At 37.2% G+C, this 20,719-nt stretch overlaps 2 protein-coding genes across 2 annotated transcripts in view; one reads left to right on the forward strand and one right to left on the reverse strand.

The window, feature by feature from the left end:
* Positions 1-441, reverse strand: LOC121383516 (proline-rich nuclear receptor coactivator 1-like). Its single transcript, XM_041513587.1, has one exon. The coding sequence runs from the start codon at positions 439-441 to the stop codon at positions 1-3; it is 441 nt and encodes a 146-aa protein (XP_041369521.1).
* Positions 442-9,453: 9,012 nt separating this feature from the next.
* The window catches only part of LOC121383437 (E3 ubiquitin-protein ligase RNF38-like), an 85,856-nt gene continuing 74,590 nt past the window's right edge, over positions 9,454-20,719 (forward strand). The window contains exons 1-2 of the mRNA XM_041513460.1: positions 9,454-9,576; positions 11,791-12,125. Of these exons, the coding sequence (XP_041369394.1) occupies positions 11,810-12,125 (316 nt within the window). The 5' untranslated portion in view covers positions 9,454-9,576; positions 11,791-11,809. The remainder of the gene's footprint in view (positions 9,577-11,790; positions 12,126-20,719) is intronic.

Genomic DNA, 20,719 nt, shown 5'->3' on the forward strand with positions numbered 1-20,719 from the left:
CTATGCTTGCACTTGAACTTTGAGTAACATTTTCAAGTGACAAGTCATATCATCACACTTAGTTGGTTCAGGACTGGCACTGCCTGGCATCCAATGAGATGGTGGTTTAGGAAGTACTTTGGGTGATGGTGGATCACTAAACTTAGCACCAGCATAGGCAACAACTGACTTCTCATCAAGGCTGATGGCCAGTAATTCTGATGGGCAGCGAGGTCTTTTTATTGCTCGGTCTTCTCTATTCCTTGCCATGATCTGATGTTGAAGATTGCGATTTGACACCAATGTAGAATTTGGATGCTGTGTTTTAGGTGATGCAACTCTCTGGTCATTTTCCTTGGACCCTAAACATCTCTTCTGCATATGTTTCAAATGATTAAATGGGCCCTTTAACTGGTGTCCCATTTTGACATTTGACCTCTTCTTGTCCTTGATATTTGGCATAGCCAATGTAGACAAAACCATTTGAAATTCGGACAAATATCAGTACAAATTACCTGCTATATGTCAAAATTACAAAGCCACTCAGTGTGTATTCAACAACACACTTTTTGTTAAAGCCCTTTCGTCTAGTTTTACAAATTACACGAATAAGCCGTGTTTACATTTATAAATGACAAAATGGCGTCTTCGTCTTGCTCTTCTTTCCGAAATGTCTGTCGGTAATTGAACAAAGTTTCGTAAACGTCAAATTTCTTCTAGGAAAACAATATATGTTAATGATTCCTGGTGTGTTTCTCAAGAAAAAACCGTCCGAATGAAACAATTTAAATGAAAAAGTTGATAAAAATACCTGGGCTTTGCCCCTCAATTCTCGTCAAAACAACTCCTCTTCCGTCTACGTTCCTACTTCTGCTGATGTCAGCCAGCTGAAATCACCAATGGGCACCTGCCGTGGTAATCACGTGAAAGGTTTAACCAATAGTTGCCGTGCTATGTTTAGAACTGTTGTCAAGCCCCAAAATAATGCTTGGGGAAATACAATAATATTAAGTCTTTTGTTTGTTTAGGGTTTGTTTTGTTTTTATCACTGTGCTAATTGGTACAATAAAGTTCATTAGTAATAAGCTAACGCATTGTTGCATTGCACATACTACGAACAAAAGCTTCTGCTATATAACATCAATCGATACCCAAGCATAGATTTGTTTGCGAAAGGTCAAGATTTCCGTCGGGGGGGGGGGGGGGGGGGTGCGTGCGCCATTGTGTGTTTATATTGACAGATGGGATAGGTCAACAGGCATAGTTTATATGAAGACCTTTCCCTACATTATACAACTGAAATATTAGCTGGTCAACATGGACATTTTAGAAGAAAGAAAGAGATCTTTTATTTACGGTTATATGGCGTCAGACATTATGGTTAAGGACCACAGATTTCGAAAGGAAACCCGCTGTCGCCACTACATAGGCTGCTCTTTCCAATTAGCAGTAAGGGATCTTTTATTTGCGCTTCCCACAGGCAGGATAGCACAAACCATGGCCTTTGCTGAACCAGTTATGCAAGTGGTTTACACCTACCCATTGAGCCTTGCGGAGCACTCACTCAGGATTTGGAGTCGGTATCTGGATTGAAAATCCCATGCCTCGACTGGGATCCGAACCCAGTACCTACCAGCCTGTAGACCGATGGCCTAACCATGACGCCACCGAAGCCGGTTTAGAAAGTCACAGGATTTTATATGTGCAACGTTACGCTGAGACGTACGGGCTCCCATATTTGTCAGGGATGTGGGGTGGGGGAGGCAGGCTGATTTTTTGCCCGAATTAAACAAAAGTGCCTGAATCTGGATTACAACGTTTATTCAATACTGCCAAACATCTATATAATGCAAACGGATTGCCACATTTTTACATGGGTTACAACTAATATTTTTGGTAGAATAATGAAAATACGTGGTGAAACGTGTTCAGTCCCTTCTCATTTTGTCCCAATTTCTCTATTGTTTTTGTCCGAATTTGAGGATTTTCTCCAGGCAGTTGCCCCCCCCCCCCCACCACGTCCCCTGTCTCGTACGCTTATGACGTTATGCAACTCCTCAGCTGGTGTGTGGGTGGGTGGGTGGGTGTGTGCGTGTGTCTGTGTGTGTAACCCTATATATATGTTTCAGTAAACATGGCTTCAGCAAAGCTTTGTGACATATATCAATGACTTGACCTTTCCAACTGAATTAAACATATGTGACCTTTATAAAGAAAGTTAAAGTTTGTTTTGTTCAATCTGATTAAAATGAAATATTAATGTGGAAGACCAGTACGTAGAGCTGATTTCAGTTAATATTTCTTTAACGGATGTCAAACATTTGGTAATTTTGAGAGAGTAAACCCAGTACATTTGTCCATTAGTATCAAGGGATCTTTTATACGCACCATCCCACATACAGGGTAGCACGTATCACGGCCTTTGGTAATTTGGAGAGAGTAAACCCAGTACATTTGTCCACTAGTATCAAGGGATCTTTTATATGCACCATCCCACATACAGGGTAGCACGTATCACGGCCTTTGTAATACCATTCGTGGTCTAAGGTTTGAAAGTTATTTTCAAGCTTCAATGTCCCTTTGAATACCCATAACCCCCACCACAAATATACAATATAAAGTTATTTGATACTTTGGTGAAAACTAATACTATTATTATAATTCTGAAATTTGGGGAACTGGGCTCCAAGAAAAGCAAACTAATGACAACACATTTATGGATTCCTTGGATTCTGAACCTTTTGAAAAGGTACCTATTAAATTCTACAAACAATGTGTTCCCTTTCGTTTATTTTCAGATTCATTCCTGTTACTCCACACGTCCGTGTTTGTCTGTCTGTCTCTCTCCCTCTCTCTCTCTCGCTTTCACACACATGCACAAACACATATGCATATGTACATATATTATTTAATAAATGCATTATATACGAGTATATAGTTTTAATTATGTATCGTTTATGTAGATACAATAATACCATGTACAGCAATGATTCAAGGCCCCAACCTTGACCTTGCTTATGTTTCTGGGGACAATAATAATAATAATAATAATAATAATAATAATAATAATAATAATAATAAATAATAATAAATTCTACAAACTCAATCTTCAAAGTGGAAGTAATACAGCAAATGTAGCCTAGAAAGGTGGATTAATAACCGATATAAACGTCCGTGTGTCCAAAAAGGCCTACTGGACCCATTTAGAGAACTTTCCTTTGGGTCGTTCGTTACTAGATGTTGTAGTACTAGCTAGTTAGTTATATATATATATATATATATATATATATATATATATATATATATATATATATATATATATATACATGTGTATATATGAATAAACTGATTCGATTTGATTTGTTACATATTACATGACGTCACGCACCAGCTTTGCTTACATAGCGCTCCGCCTGCTGGACACGCCTTTGATATTATCAGTTTTGACAGTGATTCATGAGTGCAATTGCCACTGAGCTCTGGTTTGTATAGTCTTGTCAGCGGCAGTCCTAAAAAAAGAAGCACCCTAACAGTGATTAGTGGGAACAAACATGACTTTGTCAAAATACCCTTTAAACCTTTTCTTATGGATAAAAGCATGTTGAATACAATGGTTTTATTGCTTTGCTTCTCAACAATTTTACTGGTCTGATCCTAGGTGCATTAGCCTTTGTAACATTTTAGTATCGTTTTAAAACGCTTTGGGGTTACTTGGTGTTGGGCAAATGTTTTGGTTTTTTCATCTTCGTTGGTAAGAACACCATTATCTAATACTATTTTTAATCTCTCTTTCTCTCTCTCTCTCTCTCTCTGTCTGTCTCTCTCTGTCTCTCTCTGTCTCTCTCTCTCTCTCTCTCTCTCTCTCTCTCTCTCTCTCACACACACACACACACACACACACACACACACGTGTGGGTGCTCCACGGTAATGACCGGTCACTATATACCCATACAATCCAATCAAATTGATAACTCTGTGACGTATTTAAGTTAACCTGAAACTGACTGCGCAAGTGCCGCAAATAACTTTTAGTTGAAAAATACATTTTGGAGATATGTAATAAATAAAATACTACATCCATATCCGTTAGATACCGTTTATCATACATATATCACGTTGGTTGTGTGTGTGTGTGTGTGTGTGTGTGTGTGTGTGAGAACGTGTTTGTGTGAGTGTATACGCCCTAGCTGCATGTTGCCTGCAAAAGAAACCCTTAAATCCACGGGTGGCATTGAACAGGTGTGTGTGTGTGTGTGTGTGTGGGGGGGGGGGGGGGGGGGTATATTTCACGGAAATGACACAACGTGGATGATTAAGCTTAATGCTTCGCTATGTTAAACATACTCCATACTGGGTCTTTAAAAGCATAGTAACATGGATCAGAGGTCATCATAAAGTACGTACGCCCAGAGGAGGGGGGGGGGGGGGGTAATTTGGGTAATAGGGCGTACGTACGAAAAGTGTACAAGGGGAAGGAGGTTCTCTGACAGTGTACTCACGCCAGTTTGTTGAGAGAAAAAAAACAGAAAGAAAGAAAAAAGCCAGTACTGGTACCAGTTTGTATTCTAGGATATAGACTTTTTATAACCCAATCAAATTAATGTCGTATGTTTACAAAACATTAAATAAACATATATCTATATGGATATATATGGATAATAATAAAACAATACTGCTGTACTTCACCCAAGATATATTCGTCGATCTACAACAGTTTATGAGACTTAAAATATATATATACAGCAAGTCTGTGTTAGTGTTTCCGACTGTTTATTATTGATGACTGAAATGTGGCCATGCAAGGTGATGAAATGATAATGCACCTTTTATTTAAAGGAACAATCAGGTCAAACATGAGCCTTATATGCGTTGGAAAGATGCATGTATACCCGGAACACCAACACATGCTGGCAGTTTAACAAATAAAAAAACGTATAATGCTATTGTTCCTGGAAACTGGCGGCAGCCATCTTGTGTCAGCAGCCACCTTGCGTCAGGGGCGGGACGTAGTCCAGTGGTAAAGCGCTCATTTGATGTGCAGTCGGTCTGGGATCGATCCCTGTCGGTGGGCACATTTGGGTAATTTCTCCTTCCAGCCAGTGCACCACTATTGGTATATCAAAGGTGTTGGTATGTGCCATCCTGCCTGTGGGATGTGCATATAAAAGATCACTTGCTCCTAATGGAAATTGTTTTTCTTTTTAAGACTATACGTCAAAATTATCAAATGTTTGACTTCCAATAGTTGATGATTAACAAATCAATGTGCTCTAGTGGTGTCGTTAAACAAATCAAACTTTCATTTTGTGTCGACATTACCAGTCCTCCTTGGAAGGAAATGACGTCACCTGTATTGTGTAAACTACTCTCATTTGCATAGAGTAAACAAACGTACGGTAGTAATTTAAGATGAGACTTCTATCAGCCTGGATTATACGTATAGGGGAATGTCCGAGTAACTTTCCATTCCTGAAAAATAATATGTCCAGTTAATTTAATAAAGGTATATAACCAAACATATTTCTGTGTATTAACAGAACAGAAGGAGTTTTTAGTATTTTTTCCCCATTGTAAAAATCCAAAGAAAAAAAGCGTTCTGTGAGTTTTGATGGGACAGTCTATTTAACAAGGGCGGACCCAGGAAACATTTTAGGGAGGGAACCAAGGGCAAAGGGCACACAGAGCAACTACCTGAAAAGGGTACTTCAATGAAAATTGTAAATAAATTGTTAAAAAAGGGGGCACTTTTATTTTTTAGGGGGAGGGACAGGTTCCCCTGGTTCCCACCATTGGATCCGCCCTTGTTTAACCGACAGTATATAAGTATTTACAGTACTTAAACCCTGTCGGTTGATGATGTACATTACTATTTTGTTGGAGAACGTTTGAATTTCCTTAAGCAATATGATACAATGCCACGCTAATAGCATAAGTTCCTACATTTTGTTTATTCCGGTAATCACACACAACACCCACACACACACACACACACACACACACACACACACACCCCTGTATTGGACACACCCGCCGGGACATTCGGAGAATGTGCCTGACAGACGTGTTTGAACTTTCAGTGAATGTAAGTACAGGCCCGTATCCAGCATTTCGAGTTGGAGGGTTCGACTAGGTATTTGCCAGGGCCTTGTGGATACGTGTGGGATTCCAGGGGCATGCTCATCCGAAAATGTTTAAATCTCTGAAAGCCTAAAACGCGTTTTCCTGGCATCTGAAACTTAAACACTGATATTTTAAAATAACGATTTTTGACTATTTTGTAGATTGTATTTTTTGTTATTAAGGTGGGTTTTTTCAAGATAATGAAATTCTAGCACCAGGAATTAAAGCTACTGACGCGGGGTATTGACACAAGGTATAGCCTATGTTAAATATGTTCGGCAGTAATTGCTTATTATAACCTTAGTAACAGAAAAAGTACGTATACACCAGAACTATGATCAGTTCCTTTAATAATGAATACATTTATGAAAACTGAATCACATTACGTTTATAAAAAATGTATCATCACCAATCACCACCAACACATGCAGCCCCTGTTAAGAGTAGGCCTACAGGCGTAGTCCTCAAACGTTTTCAGCAAAAGGTATTGCATAAGGTATTGAATCCCACTTCATTTTAGTCACTGATGTGTCTTATCATCAAAATGGTATATATATATGTTGGTCATTTTGAAACACTTGGACATTTCCTTCAAGAAAGTATGCAACATTTTCTAATTGGCCTTAATCCAATGGGACATTTGCAAATTCAAGCACACCAAAACCAACTCTCGCCCGCTACCGACCCTGGTTAGGCTACTTGTGCTCCCTTGCACACGCTAGCGCGGGCGAACCCCTCTCCCACGCACCCCAAACCGTGTTCTGTCCTGGACGAAGAAGCCAGTGAATGTCGACACCTGCGCCCATTCCAGGCGTGTGCTACTTGTTCTGAATGTGCACGTTAAAACCTATATCCTGATCTGACATAACAGGATTACTTTGGTTTTGGTAACCTTTTATTTCTAACTTTGGTTGATAAATCAATGGACTGTGAACTGCTGTCATTGTCATGTAATTATCGAATGCTACGAGGCCATCAATATAGCAGAAAGTACAATTGAACTTTTTTGCTACATGTAAGTTCCTTTGGGGGTGGGGGGTGGGGGGGGGGGGGTATTTTGCGAGATTAGTTATAAATTCTGAATCATGTATACTGCAGCTTTGGTAAGCCTAGGGGTTTGCTAAATGACGTAGACAAGCAAATATTGTTTTATGGAAGAGTTGCAAAAATTAGTCAGCTAGATCTATTTGTGCAATATTTAAAAAAAAAGAGGAAAAAGTGGACATCAGCTTTTGCAAGAGGGTTCGGATGACCCCCCCCCCCCCTTCCTAAATACGGGCCTGAAGCACGTGTCCAACGGTTGACTGATTGATAATTAATTAAGAATACTATTAAGACATGTCATGACACAGATTGGTAAAACAAAATGCAGCATAAAATCATCTATTGTTAATACTTGTAGCCTACACGTGTATTCTTTTTATGTCCCGACGGCGGCGTCGCAACGACAATTGCAATGAGACCGGCTTCGGTGGCGCAGTGGTTAAGCCATCGGACATAAGGCTGGTAGACACAGGGTTCGCAGCCCGGTACAGGCTCCACCCCAGAGCGAGTTCGTAAGGGCTCAATGAGAAGGTGTAAGGCCACTACACCCTCTTCTCTCTCACTATCCACTAACCAACTAACAACTAACCCACTGTCCTGGACAGACAGCCCAAATAGCTGAGGTGTGTGCTCAGGACAGCGTGCTTGAACCTTAATTGGATATAAGTACGAAAATAAGATAAGAATGTTTTTGTTGCAATGACTGGTACGATAATCTAATCTACCAAATACACATATGCCAAACAGAAATCACAGGCGAAGGCAATTAAAAGAATAAACCAATTAACTAAGAAAACAGTAATTTTATCAGAATAAGAATAAGAATAATTTATTTGCATAACACCCGAATATGGGCAGAGCAAAAATAGCAATATAATATACATTTATCTGCAGTAACAATAACATAAATATACATTAATTACATGAACAAACATCTGCATCAACAAATACATATGTAATTTAAACCTTATTATTTGTGATAATAATATTTAGGTAAAGCAAATATTGTCAGAAGTGTAGAGCCATGAAAAAACAATCAATTCGCACCTATGGCGTTCGTGAATTATATTTCACGAATCCACACACCCTCGTACACTCTCCATTAGTTTATAGGCTACAGACGTGAAATGCAAACAATTTGAAATTACTTCCAACTCATATGTTTTCACGCAACTTAAAGCATCTCTTTACAAAATTTCAAATGATAGGGCATAATTCCGGAATAATGTTACGTGTAAAAAATAAGAATTTTTCAGTCAAAAAAGAAAAATGTGATTCTTGTTTTATTATCTTATGATGTAAATCATTTCAAAAAGCATTATATATAGGGCACTTAATAATGAAATGATATTCGTCTTCAACTTCCAGGGAACAGTTGCGACAGTATCTCTCATTCGCTGGGACAGGTGGTTTCTTGTGTCTTCCGTTTTCAATCATAAGTGAATGTGAACTCAAACGAAGCCTACTGAAAGCTTTTCTGCTTTCATAGTCTTTGGTATGTAATAAATAGGACTCATGTCAGTATGTATGTTTTTGAACTTTACCGCTGCTTCATGGACAAAAGATGATACATCGTTGCAGTTATTTCGTTTTGTTTTGTAGCCACTTTGATAGTGCATGGTGGTTTATTTTGTGTATGAAAATAATGTATTTTTAATTAAGGTTTACTGGCAGGGCCTTAGCTAGCTAGCTATAAAAAAAATCCGGATAGCATTATAGAAACTTAAAGAAAATTCTCTTTTTAACTGTTTAAGGAGTTTTAGACTATTAACTACTCAGTTGCCCCCCCCCCCCCACCCCCCAAACAAAAAAATCCTAGCTACGGCCCTGACTGGGATATACATTCTACCTGCTCACAAGAGGGCGGATTTAGTGGTGTGCAGCAAAATGGCTGCTCCTATTGTATATAATAGCCATCACATTTTTACCGTTTTATTAATGAAATATACCAAAATACTTGTTGATATTAAGCAATAATTGTGCATTAAATATCGTTGAATATGTAGGCCTACATACCAGTCCAAAAGACTTGACTAATTGACCCTTTAAAACGCCCAATCAAACCAAAACAAACCATCTAAAATTCAATAATCTACATTCTTGCGCCAAAACTTTTAAAATGGTCTTTTCCGCCATTGCATTTGTAAACGTATTATTCAATCTCATCGCTAAGATGGCTGATATCAAATGCGGAATAAAAACTTTTTAATATAAATCAAGATTAGTATTTCCCGCCAATTCATATTATTCTGTCGGAAAATGGCGATGTATACCGAAGATTGATAGAAGGAATTTCTTGCTGATGACGTAATTTGTAGGCGGGGAATCCTTTATTTGATAGTCGGAAACGACACTAATATCGACTCGTGTTGACCATAAATGAGAGGCAATCTTTCCAGAAAAAGAAAAATTCCGCAAAGAAGAGGAATAAGGTAACGGGTTTACTGTCTTTTTAGACGTTAAGATATATTCTGAGTTGGTCAGTATAGCTAAAAACAACTTTTTAGCCACGTATTTCTTACTTTTTCATCCACCACCATGTTTCGCCAAGCAAGCTCGCGGTCCTGACTTCCGCAACAAAATTGAAAACGTTATGGCTGGTTCGCCAGAATTTTAGTGAAACCTGCAGCGAACTGTGTTAGTCGTATGTGTTGATTATTAATAAATATACGTTTGTTAAAATATGTAGATATTTGTTCCTACAGTTAAAGTAGTTGAGTTAAAAATGTGTCAACAAAATGGTGGTTTTTGCTAAAGATATTTGGAGAGGTCGAGTTACTTATATTTTAATGATATCAATTCACACCATAACCACATTTTAAGTCATTTGTACTGACAAAATATGCATACTATTAATACCAGATGCATTTACTAGATAGTCTTAAAATGAAATTATTCCCAACGGTCGACAACAGTTTATGCACCATCGATTTGGTTTTGTATAAAATAGGACCTAACGTCTTACAATAATTTTACTTCATATTTCATGAATGGTTAAATTATAACAATTACAATATTTTGTTGAAACATAGGAAACAGTGTTTTATTTAACAAATCACTCAATATATTTTAATTATGATTATATGGCATCGGTCATATGGTTAAGGACCACACAGGTAATAAGAAAGGAAACTTCAAACACATGTGTAATCTCCCCCCACCCCCCAAAAAAAGAGAAAAATTCAATAGCATATTTGCATTGAAGGTTTACCAACTGGTACTAAAAGATGGAAGTGTCACTTTGTTATAAAATGGGAGATACAAAGTGACATCTATCAACATAGGCATACAAGCTCCTAATTTTGTGTGCGGGTGGGTGGGGCAGGCTGATTGATTTTTTTCCAGAATTTAAACAAAAATGCCTGAAATTAATATGATGGTAATAATAATGATGTTTTATGTAGAAATTCGATTGAATGTCTATATAGCAGAACTTGAACATAAGAATTGATTACCTAGGAGGGCCGGGATTTAGCTCAGTTGGTTGAGTGTTCGCTTGAGGTGCTTGTGTCGTAGGATCGAACTACCAAAGGGGATCCATTCAGCTGATTGTTTTTTTCTCTCATTCCAACCAGTGCACCACAACTGGACAAAGGCTGTGGTATGTGTTGTCCTGTCTGTGGGAAAGTGCATATAAAAGATCCCTTGCTGCATTAGAATTTTTTTTGCAGGTTTCTTCTGACAACTACGAGTCACAATTACCAAATGTTTAACATCCAATAGCCGATGATTAATTAATTGATGTGCTCCAGTAGTGTCGATAAACAAAACAAACTTTGACTTTATTACCTAGGACAAAATTCTCACCTACAGCAATTTTGAGCCTGCCTACAGGAATCTTAAATCAACAACTTTTGCAAAAAATTTAAAACAAAAAATTATCCCTTTAAGTTTAACTGATTGTAATAATTTTTATCCGATGGCCACAAAAAGCCTAGGAAATACAGCAATTCATATCACAGCTATAGCAATTGCCATCAGTACCACTGTTCAGTTCGAGGCCTGCTGTAGGAAGTGTAGTATAAGTTATGTCTACCATTGAAGCAATGAGACTTATTTTGGTTTTAATTTCATGGGACAGTTTTACCTAATTATTCCCTAAAATAAGTAGACAAATAACGTTTATTGTTTCTTTATATCACTTTTTTAAGTATTGTTACAGGAACCTTCGTAAATTTTTGTAGAAAGCATTTGTATTAGCAGTCTGTGAATTTAGCACGATTCCACGCTTCCGCAAATCCCAGATTGTGTTTTAGAAGCGTAAGATTATGTCTAAATATCTATATTTCATCATGTTTTTTTAATTCTAGTTGAATACTAAAACAAAACCCCCATTGAAATTCAATGTCGGATTCTAGGGTTATTATCTGAGCATAATTCATTTGCATTTTGACAAAATTCAATGACTTAACATGACACAGAAAGGAAGTGAAACAGTAGTGCTCTTTTTCGTAAATTGTTTCCTTTATTTAAAATGTTAAATACTGGCAATGTTAATGACTTTAGCTAAAATGCTTAGTTGTAATATCAGTCAAACTTCTTAAGTTACCTGTACATTGTATTCCTGTAAAATTCTGTGTACATCTATGTGTTGAAATGCCATGTTCCTAATATTCCAGATATTATCTCAGCATTCTTTTAAACAGGTTGTAGTTACACCAAGCTATGCCCGTTGCACCATCTCAGAAAGATCCATCAATTGTACGGTATCATCTTCTGTCAAAATCTCCAACATTCCATATCGCACCGTCATCTGCTAGCGAGAACAACCTGTATGTGGCAGAAGCAGGCACAGTGCTGATTCCCGAAGATCGTAACCAAAACCTGTCTGCTACTTCCATTTTGGATGAGCAAGGACAGTACATCAGCACTCACAGCCCTCCCATCCTCGATCTGAGTCCAAACCTTAGTCCATCGGAGCCACAGAGAACATCTCCGTTTTATGACCTCAGAGAAAGTACAAGAAGACGTGGCCAACAAGGTATGTTTTTTTATTTAATTTTATTTACTCTTTGTGCTGGAGACAGATTATAGGGTTGGCTGGGTGCAGTGTAGCGTTGGCAGTGCATAATATACTCTTCAAAAAAAGAAACGCAAAAGGGTACAAATGGGTTATAACTCCGATTTTATGTTTCCTACCGGTTCATGCTTTGTGAATATAAGGTCATTGCATGTCCCAAACACATTCCCACGGTTACATTAGATAAAACGCAGCTACTGTACAATAAAGTTCCAAAATGTGAATATTCGCAAAAACGCAGCCACGTGCAAACCATGTCACCACTGCACGTGCGTTGTCTGCACGTGCAACATGAACACCGACAGTATAAAAGTGCAGGGTGTTCGCTTGCCTGGCCTCTGTATCTGGCCGACAGTTGACAATCCAGGACATGCCACGTCTCAGTGAACCGCAGAGAAACAATGCCATCGGCCGACTAGATGCAGGTGAATCCAGAACGGCCGTTGCCAGGGCATTCCATGTGTCCCCAAGCACCATCTCCAGACTGTGGGACCGTTACCAGCAACATGGATCAACACGTGACCTCCCTAGATCCGGTCGACCACGGGTCACTACCCCCGGGCAGGACCGCTACATCCGGGTACGCCACCTTCGGGAACGATTGACTACTGCCACCTCCACAGCCGGAGCAATACCAGGTTTGCGCAGGATATCCGACCAGACCGTACGGAACCGCCTACGTGAGGTAGGAATTCGTGCCAGACGTCCAGTTCGAGGTGTCATCTTAACACCACAACACCGTCGACTCCGACTGCAGTGGTGCCAGATTCATCGACAATGGCCTCAACTGCGATGGAGACAGGTGTGGTTCAGTGACGAGTCCCGATTTCTGCTCCGACGTCATGATGGAAGATGTCGCGTGTATAGGCGTCGTGGTGAACGTTATGCGGCAAACTGCGTGCAGGAAGTGGACAGATTCGGCGGGGGTAGTGTCATGGTGTGGGCAGCCATCTCACACACTGGCAGAACTGACCTGGTCCACGTGCAGGGCAACCTGAATGCACAGGGCTACATTGACCAGATCCTCCGGCCACACATCGTTCCAGTTATGGCCAACGCCAACGCAGTGTTCCAACATGACAACGCCAGGCCTCACACAGCACGTCTCACAACGGCTTTCCTACAGAACAACAACATTAATGTCCTTCCTTGGCCATCGATATCACCGGATTTGAACCCAATTGAGCATCTATGGGACGAGTTGGACCGACGCCTCCGACAGCGACAACCACAGCCCCAGACCCTGCCCGAGCTGGCAGCAGCCTTGCAGGTCGAGTGGGCCACCATCCCCCGGGACGTCATCCGTACTCTGGTTGCTTCAATGGGCAGGCAGTGCCAGGCAGTTGTCAACACACGCGGAGGCCACACCCGGTATTGACTCCAGATGACCTTGACCTTGGTGGTGTGTCCTATCACTTATTCACAATGGACTAGAGTGAATTGTGAACAATCCTGCAACATTTGGTAATTATCGGACTCACCATTCAATAATTAAATCAATTCTCCAAATGTTACGACAATGTGGTTTTGCGTTTCTTCTTTTGAAGAGTATATGATAGCAAAAGGACATTTTTGATAAAGTCTTGAATTTAGATTTTTTTTTTTTTTTTTTTTTTTGTATGGTCTCCAGTTAACATACTTGGACAACCTTGTGGGGCATTTGAATCTTTTTAAAAGTGATGAAAGTGCATTGTATAGCTAAACCACCTTGTGCTATGCTATAATCTGTCTTCAGCATTAAGTCTGTATTGAAATGTCTGATTTTGTGACTGCAGGGGGAAATCTTGAAAAAATAGCGCTTTCTAGATGGTTTGTCCTCTGGACAATTCGTCCACAGACGATTCACCCACTGGACAAGCTGAATTGTCATGGGGATGAATCAGCCGCATCTTGGCATAGTCAACAATGTAAAGCAGATTTTTCATTTTTTAACTGGCTAAACTGCTATCTGCTGTTGCAATGCATAAAATTGACTAGGAGTAGGTAGCAAAAGCTGCAGAAACTGCAAATTATACCGATAAAACAAGTGTTATCATTATGCGATTAGTCACATGCGATCAAATTGTACATTGAGAACACCTAATGCGGAATGTCATTAGTCTGTATACACATACGATTAGAGTCACTAAGAAAAATAGCATGCAACAAGTTGGTACGACTATTCGCATAAAGAAAACACCCCTTAATCAGTTTTCACATGTAGTTTTGATTTCCATCTTATTTTAAAAAAACTTTTTTATTTTTTTATTATTATACAGTATTCCAGATATATCAAGCATTTCAAAAATGTTTAGGAACAATAATATAAATCAATCATAAACTTTTATTCATGTTTTTTTCCAGTCTTCTGCACGCAGTGCTAGTTCTGGCACTCGCCGAATTCGCCAATTACAAATTTTAAAAACCATTGACGAATTTTATTTTAATTTGGCAAAATAATTTCATGTAATAATTGATATTTTGTTAGTAAATAACTGTTTCAGCAATTTTTTAAGTTTAATAGACACTTTGGCGAAATGTTCTGGTCACCCAGAGCTAGCCCTGCGCGGTGTCAAAAAGTTACATTACAAGTCTAATTAGGATTCACATTTTTCAGACTAATTTCTAGAACTGCTGTTCACTTTTAATCATTTGCTTTCAGATTAAAATTTGTGAAGCATAGATTGCTTCCTACTCCACAAAATGAATTACAATCTTTGGATTACCACCTCATCTGCCAACGTATAATTTAATTTTGAGAGGAAAGGAAGCAATGCTGGTTTAAACATACCTCAGTACAATTTAAACTACAGCTATTTCTGTGTTCACACTAGCACAAATTTAATTTTCGTCAGTTTTCAATTTTAATTTCAATTTATTATCCAGAAAATAAATGTGGTAGACACTTCATAAAAACTGGCTAATTTAGCAATGTGCAGGGTGAGCCTGCATTTGATGTCCAGGGCACAGTTTTTAGCCACAAGAGTCCAGAACTGAGCCAGTTGCAAAAATAATGTCAGACGTCTCCTAGAACAATAATCATACAATATTTGTGTAACTTGTCTAGCACTTTCCAAACTGAGTAAAATTTTATAAATACTGAATAACTTCAATAAGCCCCCCCAAAAGCAGTGTTTTGGGTGATTTTTTCCCCCTCCCACATTAAAATAACTTTTTAAGAGATGCTTTGAGGTCACTATGCAAAAACAGTCATGCTGTTTTATATGTTTTATATGAACATGGACAGGTAGATCTCACTGGATTGGTGTTAGGCTCACTATTAATGAAAACAGTGTGTCCTTATGGCGAAAATGAAACCCCATATAAATGTCCGGTTATGTGGTATTTACTTCTATTAATTTGAAAAGAATTAATATTGTTTATACTTTTAAAAACTTATGTCCTTTGATTAAATTATATCCATGATTTTTTTCTAATATTATGCATTTAATATTTGGAGTAAGAGTGGAACATAGCTTAGTGGTAGAGCGCTCGTTTGATGTGCGGTCATCTATGATCGATTCTCGTTGGTGGGCCCATTGGGCTATTTCTCATTCCAGCCAGTGCTCCACAACTGGTTTAACAATGGCTGTGGTATGTACTATCGTGTCTTTGGGATGGTGCATACGAAAGATTCCTTGCAGCTAATTGAAAAAAGTAGACCATGAAGTGGTGACAGTGGGTTTCCTCTAAGTATCTGTGTGGTCCTTAACCATATGTCCGAAGCCATATAACCATAAATAAAATGTGTTGAGTGCGTCATTAAATAAACCATTTTCTTCTTTCCTTAATTTTTGGAGTATGAGTTAAACATGCACAAAGCTTTTGTGTAGTGAAACCTAAGTGATCAACATTAAAGAGTTATTTCCCCTTACATGTAACTAAAACGGCAGTAAAAAACCCAACAAAACCTCCAAAAAACAAACAAATTCTAAATGCACAAAGCCTGGGATATCACACAGCTTGGTGGTAATACTGCTTAACAAAGGTGTGAATGGACCCATTGAGATATTCCCATTCCAACTAGAGCCGCATGATTAGCATATCAAAGGTTGTGTGTCCTGTTCTATTATGTACACCGAAAATACCTGTTCCTGTTGGTCAGAAAGATTATCTTATTTCATAGGTGTCTTCACGCATTTAGAAAGATTATCTTATTTCATAGGTGTCTTCACACATTTTCTACACTAACTGTTGCTATTATTAATTATTAAAATGTTGGACACTTAACGAATACTGATTAAATAATGTGCTAGAAAATTATTAATATTATAGTATAGTTTATTAGCTTTAAGCCTTACGGCTCATAGGCATATACATATACATTCAATAAACAATGATACAAACAGATAATATATACAATGGGTGTTTGTGTAATTGGAGGATGGACAGTTATATATGCTTAGAACGTAAAAAGGTTGCATATTTGAGAAATTTACCGAGATTACATAGTTCTTTTCTGTTTTGAACTGATAATAATTGTACAATTTTAAACATAGATGGTTTGAACCAATAATATTTTTTTATGTAAGTAATTCGTAAACCTGTATACAATGGACATATCAGAATAAAATGATATTCGTCTTCTATATCGTCCTTATTGCACAATTTACATTTTCTTTCCGATCTTTCTATACCATAATATCTTCCTTGTTCAATGAGCAATTGATGGGAAGATACACGAAATTTTGTAATAAGCGTGGCATAACATTCAGGAATTGATATTCTAAGATAATATTGCAAACAAAAAGTGTCTTTTCAGCAGTTTATATAATGTACATTTTGGAGATTTGTCTATTGTAGCATCTTTCTCTTGAATAAACTGGTCCGTTAGACGTATTTCTAAACATTTTAAAAATGAGTTAGTACTATCTACATGCTGACTACACCAAACATCTCCGAAACCTATTGATAGTAGTAAATATCTTACCTGGTATAGCCAATTAGAGGGATTCATGTGTTCTAACATATCTTCATATAATGATTTTAAGATACAATTTCTGGTTTGTAGTAATTTCAACCAATATTTAACTATTCTAATTTTTCGCATAATACTTAAAGGAACTCTTCCAAGTTCTGTCAAAACAACTACATTTGTGGTGCATTTCTTGACATTCTTTTCTTTTCTTTGTACGTCGTTTGCCAATGTACAGAAATACATGTAACCACTTTTAAAAAGCATTATAATGATATTAAGCTTTGACCTGAACATTTTTCATTAGTAGCTGAGCTGATAAAATCTAGTAGACTTCAGTAAAGAATGGGGTAGCTCCATAATTTTAATAAAAGAAAGAAAGCCAGAATGAACTAGATCATTAAAAAAATGAAACGTTATTTATTATTCGTGCTTTTTAAAATGTTTTTTTACTTAAAAATTCAACACATAACATGAAATGGTCCATTGCAAATGCCAATCTAATTAAAATGAGCTCCATTATTACATGTGGATCTAACAGCAGCCAGTTGAAGCTCATGTCCACCAATCAAAACCGTACTTGCAGAATCATGCCAGTGATTTAAAAATAATTTGAAAACATTTCAAATTATCCTGAGGGTATACGACATGTTTTGTGTGAATTACGAATGCCTTAAAACATGTTTTATTTTATAAAATAAATAATTTGTAATGTAAAACTGAAGACTGATTTAGTTTTTTTTTTTTATAAATAAATAAATCATTTTTAATGTAAAATTGAAGACTGATAACTCATCCCGTATGTATTGGTATGGTTTGCTGTACTGCGGCCACTAAAATAGACTCACCCAATATTTTTAGAATTTGTATGCTCCCAAATAACGTTATAAAAGGCGAAGTGTGATTGGTCAATATTTAAATTATTATTTACAGACGAAATGTTACCTGGACATTGGAGACTACGCAGTGTTGTTAGCAATCTGATTAAAATTAGTTCTACTGGTCTAAATAAGGCATTCGTAATTCACATGAAACATCGTATACCCTCAGGATAATTCGGAATATTTTCAAATTATTTTCAAATCACTGGCATGATTCTGCAAGTAAGGTTTTGATTGGTGGACATGAGCTCCAACTGGCTGCTGTTAGATCCACATGTAATAGTGAAGCTAATTTTAATTACATTGTGCAAATGCTTACAAGTAACTCAAAACATTAAAACATTGCTTATTCAAATTCTTTTTTCCACACAGAAACAAATCCTCTTGACTATATAGCTTTGACAGATTATATTATGGTATGGTATGGCCTTGTCCATCCATCCATCCATCCATCCATACATACATACATACATACATACATACATACATACATACATACATACATACATACATACATACATACATATATATATATGGATGCCTCAATAGCTCAACAGGTATCGTGGCAAGTCTGCAAAGTTGCGGGCAATTCGGTGCCATACGTTCGAGTCCCAGCAACGGCACAGGACAATTTGTGAGGCCAGAAAGGATTTAATTATCCCCTGCGCCAGTGCGTTAATATCTATGTATGTAACAGTCAACCTCGATATATATACAATATATAGATATTCATACATCAATACATACATATATACATACACACATACATCTATCTTTAAACTGTTTGTTTCCATGGAATATCTTTCTTATTAAATCATATAGGATCATCAACTAGGAAATGATGTGTGTCGAGTACCATAACTAGGTCACCACAGCCCACTTTTCTCACACTACTGCACATGAAGGAAATCCTTATCCGGGCCATTTCTTACTTATGAATTCATACAACTTGGGTTTGCGGTGTGTCGCTTTCCATAACTAGGTCACCATGATCCACTTTTCATTTGTACTTGTTACGGCATTTCTTACTTAACTGTTTCAGTTTTCAATCGTTTAAAGAATTAATTTATATTTAAGAGTTATGTTTGAACTTGGTGTGATGTATTCATTGGGTGAATATAATGGTAAAATTTAGTTTTAATTTGTTGGTCTGTTTAGTTTTGCACATGTTGTTAACCTATTTTATTATTAACATTTTTGTATTACTTTTTATTTCTAACCACTTGAATTTTTTTTCTTCTTCAAAAAGTTAAATTTAATTCAGATGTATATTATTCCCAGTAACATAGGTGATGTCGGGGAACCACATGAATTATTTATAATTACTATAAATGACAAAATAATTAAAACGACAAAGATACACTTTTTTCTCTCTCTCAGAAACATTTTTAATGAACATATTCAGCCAGATTTAGTACACATTGAATTTTAAATACTAGCCAGGTAAGTAACTAAATCCTTAACCAAACTGTGTCCTATTTTGAGGTGACCTGATTATTATAAGTGATGAATTACTATTTGTGAATTTATAAGGAAACATAGTGAGCATATGACCAAGCAGTTAAGTGTACTCTGTGCTTTCCTGTTACTAAGACTGTACTGCACTGAACAACCTTGGGTCTCTCAGTGTATTTTTTCACTTTTTCTTCTGTCATGCTATTTTTCATAATACATGATGTGGGCAGGTCCACCTTCGACCATCGCTCATTTTGTTTATGAGGTTTGCAATTAGTTTAGAGAAAGAAAGAAAAAAAGTGAAATTGAATTGGGAATTCATCATTGTACCTGCATATAATAAGCTGTGTACATTTTTTCATTCATACTCTTGGCATTTATGTATCATTCCAGGTAAGGAATTATTATTAATTTGTTTCATTATTTAAAAAAAATAGCAATGGGATTGAAATTTAATACAGTATATTTGGACTAAATTTAACACACATTTAATGGGTTACCTTCTGACAGTACAAATATATGATACGGTATATCTCGGCCAATATATCAGCAGAGCATGAATTTAACATTCACATCAGAATCAGTTACTGTAGTTATCATGATATAAATTGCTGCTGGATAATAATTACAAGATCTGTTCATACAAGCTATATTGTGGAATTGTATGTATTTGACTATAATACAGTAGTCTCATTGATTGATTGGTTTTTAAAAATATTTTGGACATTTGAGAGAGAGTGTTTTTTAACATAAGAAATTCTTGTATCTTTTTTGAGTTAAAATAGACTAAAGTGGTCCAATTATGTATACAGTGAAACCTCTCAAAACCGGACCCTCTGTAAACAGGAATCCCCTCAAAACTGGGCATTTTTCATGGGCCCTTTTTAAATATCTGTACATAAGAGAACCTCTCTAAACCGGATACCTCTTAAAACCGGACTTTTTACTTGGTCCAGAGGGTGTCCGGTTTAGAGAAGTTCCACTGTATTTGAAGACTTCAGCTAGTCAAGCATAAAGTTAAAGTTTGTTTTGTTTAATGACATCACTAGAGCACATTGATTTATTAAACATCCGCTTTTGGATATTAAACATTTGGTAATTTTGACATATAGTCATAGAGAACAAACCTTTTATATTTTTCCATTAGTACCAAGGGATCTTTTTTTATGTGCACCATCCAATGGACAGGATAGCACATATGACAGTCTTTGATATACCAGTCGTGGTGCACTGGTTGGAACTAGAGATAGCCCGATAGGCCCACCAACAGGTAACGATCCTAAACCGACCATGTATCAGGCAAGCTCTTTACCACTGGGCTACGT

The sequence above is a fragment of the Gigantopelta aegis genome, chromosome 10 (assembly GCF_016097555.1).
Source record: "Gigantopelta aegis isolate Gae_Host chromosome 10, Gae_host_genome, whole genome shotgun sequence".
Taxonomy (NCBI): Eukaryota; Metazoa; Mollusca; class Gastropoda; order Neomphalida; family Peltospiridae; genus Gigantopelta; species Gigantopelta aegis.

What these genes read in the sequence shown, in the direction of transcription:
- LOC121383516 (XM_041513587.1), bottom strand. Translation starts at nt 441, where the DNA reads ATGCCAAATATCAAGGACAAGAAGAGGTCAAATGTCAAAATGGGACAC.